Source organism: Neodiprion fabricii, chromosome 3 (genome assembly GCF_021155785.1).
Source record: "Neodiprion fabricii isolate iyNeoFabr1 chromosome 3, iyNeoFabr1.1, whole genome shotgun sequence".
NCBI lineage: Eukaryota > Metazoa > Arthropoda > Insecta > Hymenoptera > Diprionidae > Neodiprion > Neodiprion fabricii.
This window is the reverse complement of record NC_060241.1, coordinates 10,076,003-10,081,413: the sequence shown is the minus strand read 5'-3', so window position 1 is coordinate 10,081,413 and position 5,411 is coordinate 10,076,003. Positions and strand designations below refer to the sequence as shown.

The 5,411-nt window shown below is 41.2% G+C and overlaps 1 protein-coding gene across 1 annotated transcript; it reads left to right on the top strand.

Annotated features, from left to right (window-relative positions):
- Positions 1 to 3,088: 3,088 nt before the first annotated feature.
- Positions 3,089 to 4,768, top strand: LOC124178227 (tigger transposable element-derived protein 6-like). The gene is made up of 2 exons (XM_046561465.1): positions 3,089 to 4,141; positions 4,280 to 4,768. The coding sequence occupies exons 1-2, from the start codon at positions 3,089 to 3,091 to the stop codon at positions 4,766 to 4,768; spliced, it is 1,542 nt and encodes a 513-aa protein (XP_046417421.1).
- The last annotated feature ends 643 nt before the right edge of the window (positions 4,769 to 5,411 follow it).

The following is a 5,411-nucleotide window of genomic DNA, read 5'->3' as shown; positions in this document are numbered from 1 at the left end:
GCTTCGACCTTAACACATGGCTGCGGCTGCGGTACGCCGTCGGGCGTCGCCGCCGTCGGGCGTCGCGCCTGGTTGCAGCGTTGCCAAACTTATCGAAGGGACTACGCTAGTCGTAATAATTTTTCTTTTGACTAACTCGGTACCAGATGAACTTCCTTAACACAAAGTAACGAACGCATTTGTTAATGTAGAGTACTTAAATGGCGAAAAAACAACATTTTCCAAATTTGTGAGATCGTTTTTGTATTCCAGAAAACGCCCATTAATGTGTGTCTGACAATTTAACCTGCTCTGACAGTATAAAGTACTTTTGGTGAGTGAATTATCATTTATACACAAATTTTACCTCTCTTTGACGTGGACTTGCGTTTCGACAATAAAAACTGAAAAAGTAAAATCCCAGAAATTAACAAACGGACTAAATCTTTTTTTAAATTTGGCATTTGCTTAATGTAGTTCCGCAAATTACTTTCATACACATTGTTCTAGTGCTATACGAAAGAAAATATGTCTGGAACATTCAAGAATTTCTTGAGCCTCAGCTCGAGAAAATAGCGAAGACGTCTATGTTTAATTCGTGATCGAGAAAATAATTCTGAAGACTTCTTTGTTGATTCTGACGATTCAATTTGAGCACGCGACCGCTTGCTGAAGGTTTCAGCGAGGAATGCCGCTCTCGTAAAGTTAAAATATGTAGGAATCTGAAATACCGGCCGAGTGACGGTTTTGCGTGTGGGAGAGAGTCTCAGCGAGAGCGCGCGCCAGAGCGTCCAGCGTCACCCAATTTTTTGGTAACGAGCGTGTGTGTGAAAAAATGGCAAAGCGAGCAGTCGAGTGTACGAATGGCTCAAGGCGTGTCACGATTTGTTTCTTTGATTATTAAGTGCAATAAAGTGATTCTGTTTTTCCCTTTTGTCACATGTTAGTCCTGAGTTATCGTTATCCTCGCGTCCGTTCCAACACCACTAGGAACGAATAAAATATCCCATAAATATCGGACGCGTATCCGCAGATTGGGAGGAAAGTGATTTTTGTTAGCACAGTAATTTTCTTAACACCTTTAAATTGATGTTAAAGGTGCCTTTATTGGCTCAAAACACATTGAATGCAAAAAAAGTAACTTCAAAGTTCATTTTATTAGTCTTGTAACTCACGAGGCGTAGAGTCGCAAGGGTTTTTCGGATTTGCCAAAAAACAACTAGTTCGCGGAGCGTGGCAGTAGCCGGATTTTGCAACTCTTTACCGAGTACTATCGATAACGTTAAGTGGCGACGTTTGTCGCTTGCACGATCGATGGTTGAGACAGACAGTGATTCTGTAACTACGCGTCATCGAACAAAATCGTTGCAAGATGTGCTGTTTGTGAAACGACAAAAGTCGACAACTTTTATTGAAATGTGAGAACGTCGCATATTATTACTATGAATTTTATAGGGACTTTGGTGATTTTAGGTAATATAATGTAAAGTGTCGGTCGCATCTGTGTAAATTTATATAAGCGCGGTTAGCTTGCCCATTGTGTCAACAATAGTGAAACTCCTTATTCCTTTGTTCAAACTACCGTACTTAATTCTTTGAACCTGCGATAAATTCTGTTTATATCTGGTTTCAAAATATGGCATCGTAAGTATAATATAACAATTATACATCATTTTATAATCTGATGATATTGAATTCCAGTACGACATAATTTATAAACGTATATCTAAACGCTTCGTAGAAAAAGAATTAGAAGCGGACGGGCGACGGATGCGCAATTAGCGGCAATGGTGCAGTTTATCGAAACACACAAAGGGATTGCGGAAGGGAAATTCCTAATTATGAATAGAAAGGAAGAACTCCGTAAAAATGGGATCAATTTTCTTTCAGAATACAATTTGAGGTTATTGAGCGGAGCTCGGCAACGATTTGTGATTAACTCATTATTAATGATGAATCAACAAACAAGTCAACAGCAAAACATGGATAACACACCATCTACAAATCCAGAACAAGTACCCACTTCTAGCAGAGGAGGTGGAAGAGGTAGAGGTAGAGGCTCCTCATCCCGGAATGGGAGAGGAAGAGGAGGTGGTTTTAAATCAAAACCGCAGCCTGGCCCAATCGCAACAGCACCTAGTTTAGATGCAACCGCGAAACCAAAGCCTAAGAGTTTATCCACTACGGAAACTACACCGAAGAACGATCCTATGTGGATCGATTTTGATGCGGAAGGCTTCGAAGGCCTTACTGCATACGCAGCTCACAACGACTTTGCTGACACCTATGAGGGAGTCGTCCCATTGGTTGAACGCGAATACGATCTCATCCACACTGTGGATAAAAACTTCGCAAAGTTCGTCTTAAAGTCGATGTTTGTCTGGTACAGCAAATACTTTAAATATGACCAAAGGTGCAACCAAAACCACAGCTCAATGGCAAGTAGTAGAGTCATGTGGGGCAAGTGTGCGCAGCGGGTAAGTGTGCGCAGGCTCATTTTTTATAAAACTGTTGACAGTAGAATAGGGGAACTGACTGCCTTTAGTAGTCACTACGACGTTGGACAAAAGACTGGAGTCTTGTCTGACAAGGTTACGTAGTCTAAGTAATATTGGTAAGTAAAAATTTTGGTTATAATTCTTACGATTTTTCTCAAGTTGTGATCGAAATACTTTTATATTCATATTACGGTAATCAGTATTTGTTGTATCCAAGTACAGTGAAACCTCGTTTATACGATTCGCACTTGTACGTTTTTCTCGTTTATACGTAACATTCATTTGGCCCCGGCGGTTTCCGCATATAAACCATGTAGAAAGATTTCATTTCTACGTTTCTCGTTTATACGTTTTTCACACTTATACGAATACTTTTTCGGTTCCCGAACGGTATTTTCTACTCACTTATACGTCATTATGACAGCTGATTTTCTGATGGATACTCGCGTTACTGTATTTCATTATCCTACCGCTAGATGGCTGAGCCTAATGTTTTGCTTCGCAACCGCTAGATGCCGTGGCTTACAATTTATGCGTATTCGCGTATAAGTTGTCTCGAACAAGTTCTGGCGTGTTCTGGTGTGTAGTGTCACCCAATATCGTGGTACGTCATGGCAAATCCAGCAGGGGGGAGGAAAAGAAAAGCAATATCGCTGCAGAAGAAGCTGGAAATTTTAGAGGAAGTACATGATAACCCACAAGAACCGAAGATCAGTGTTGCAAAGCGGCTCGGTCTTCCATATTCAACACTGATGACAATTATCGCCAATTCGGCAGACATTAGGTCAAGTACGTCTAAGGCAGGACCTTTAGGCGAGAAAAGAACACGAACTCAAGAGGGCCGATTTTCAGACTTGGACAAAGCATTGCTCACATGGTTCCAACAAAAACGGGCCGCGAACATACCCGTTAGTGGTCCAATGCTGCAAGAGCAAGCTTTAATTTTTGCAAAAAAATTAAATGTAACTGCTGACTTCAAAGCATCGGCTGGCTGGGTGTTCAAATTTAAAAAACGTTGCGGCATAACCGGCAGAAGTGTTTGCGGGGAAGCTAACAGTGTCGACGAGGCTACTGTAGAGCAGTGGAAGAACATCGATTTCCCTCGAATCATAAAGAACTACGATCTCCGAGATATTTACAACACCGATGAGACAGGTCTGTTTTTCAATCTCCTACCATCTAAAACATTGGCTGAAAAAGGAGACCCTTGTCACGGAGGGAAACAGAGTAAACAGAGACTGACGGTGCTTCTAACAGCGAATGCAGATGGCTCCGATAAACTTCGTCCCTTGGTCATCGGGAAATCACAGAAGCCGCGTTGTTTTAAAGGCGTAAAAAGCTTTCCTACAGAGTACGCAGCAAACAAAAAAGCATGGATGACTGGAGCATTATTTGAGTCGCAGTTAGATAAGCTGAATAACAGAATGCGTCGTGAGAAGAGGAAAGTCTTGTTGTTGCTTGACAACTGTGCCGCTCACCCCCTGGCACTCCGTTTTAGCAACATTGAACTGGCTTTTTTTCCGGCCAACTGTACAAGCCATCTGCAGCCCCTGGATTTAGGAATCATCGCTGCCTTGAAGGCCAAATACCGCAAGATGCTGGTACAGCGGGCAGTCGCGGCATTCGACGCGGGAGAAACGATGCCAAACTTGCATGTTCTGCAGGTGAGTTCGTGATGTTTGGAAATTTTCAACATAAGCACATAGGCCTATAAAATCGGTATTATGCATTCAAATAAGAATGTTTCTGACACGTGATGTTTAGGCAGTGTTTAAATCTTGGAATTTGTTTCTTGTCTATAGGCAATGCAACTGACCGGTATTGCATGGAACCAAGTACAGTCTGACACCATTGCCAAGTGCTTTCAAAATGCAGGAGTCGTAAAGGCGAATGATCTCGATGCCTCTTCTAACGAAGAGAATGAGCTTGAGGGTTTCGAAGAGCCGGGAGATTGGGCACAAGTGTGTGCTGGGCTTCAGTTCGAGGATTTCGTTCATTACGATGAAGACTTGAGTACATGCGCGGTACAGGATGACGATGACATTGTAACTGAAATTCTTGCACAAGACTCAGACGGGGATTCGGACGAAATGGACGAAACTGTCAAAGAAGTCCCGGTGAAATTTTGTGAAGCTTTGTCGGCACTGGAAATTACAAAGCGATATATAATGTCCAAGGTTATCGATGGTAAAGGCATGCAACTCGTCAGTGACTACGAACGTTTCATGTACGAGTGCTCGTTGGCAGAAAAGAAACAAGCCACTATTGACAGCTTCTTCAAACCTAAATAACTGAATCAGCTTTCCTTATCTGACTTTTGTTCCTATTTTACTGTGATTGTTTTTAATCCGTACTTAAGACTAAATAATATATATGATACATAGTACAAATGTAAGAAATGTGCAATATGTACAATACAAATACATATTACTGATTAATTGCGGCGAGTTTCGTTCATTCAATAATGTGTGTGGGTGTATGATTCTAACCTCGAAATGTACCTTGATTTTCTTCGGAACATACAAAATTGGGTTATATGTATATTCCAAAATTCGAAATTTCACTTGTACGATATTCTCACTTATACGTAATTTTTAGCGTACCCCTTGAAATACGTATGAGTGGGGTTTCACTGTATACTCGTTTATATATCTAGTTTTACTAATTACATATCAAAACTTGGTAGAATGACGCAACAGTGTTTAATTATACTTCATGTCTCGCCCTTTGAGATTACAATGTAGTATAGCTACTTGTTGCCTTCAAACCACACGTTCAGAGTCTAAAAGAAATTTTAAATTCCCGCCTGGTTGCTCCTGGCGCCACCAGGTGTTCGCTTTCGTCATTAGTTATTTGTGTGCCAAACAGACAACACGTCAGAGAAAATCTACTCGTTATTCTTCATTATTTTGAGAGAGAAAAAATTGCAGAAAA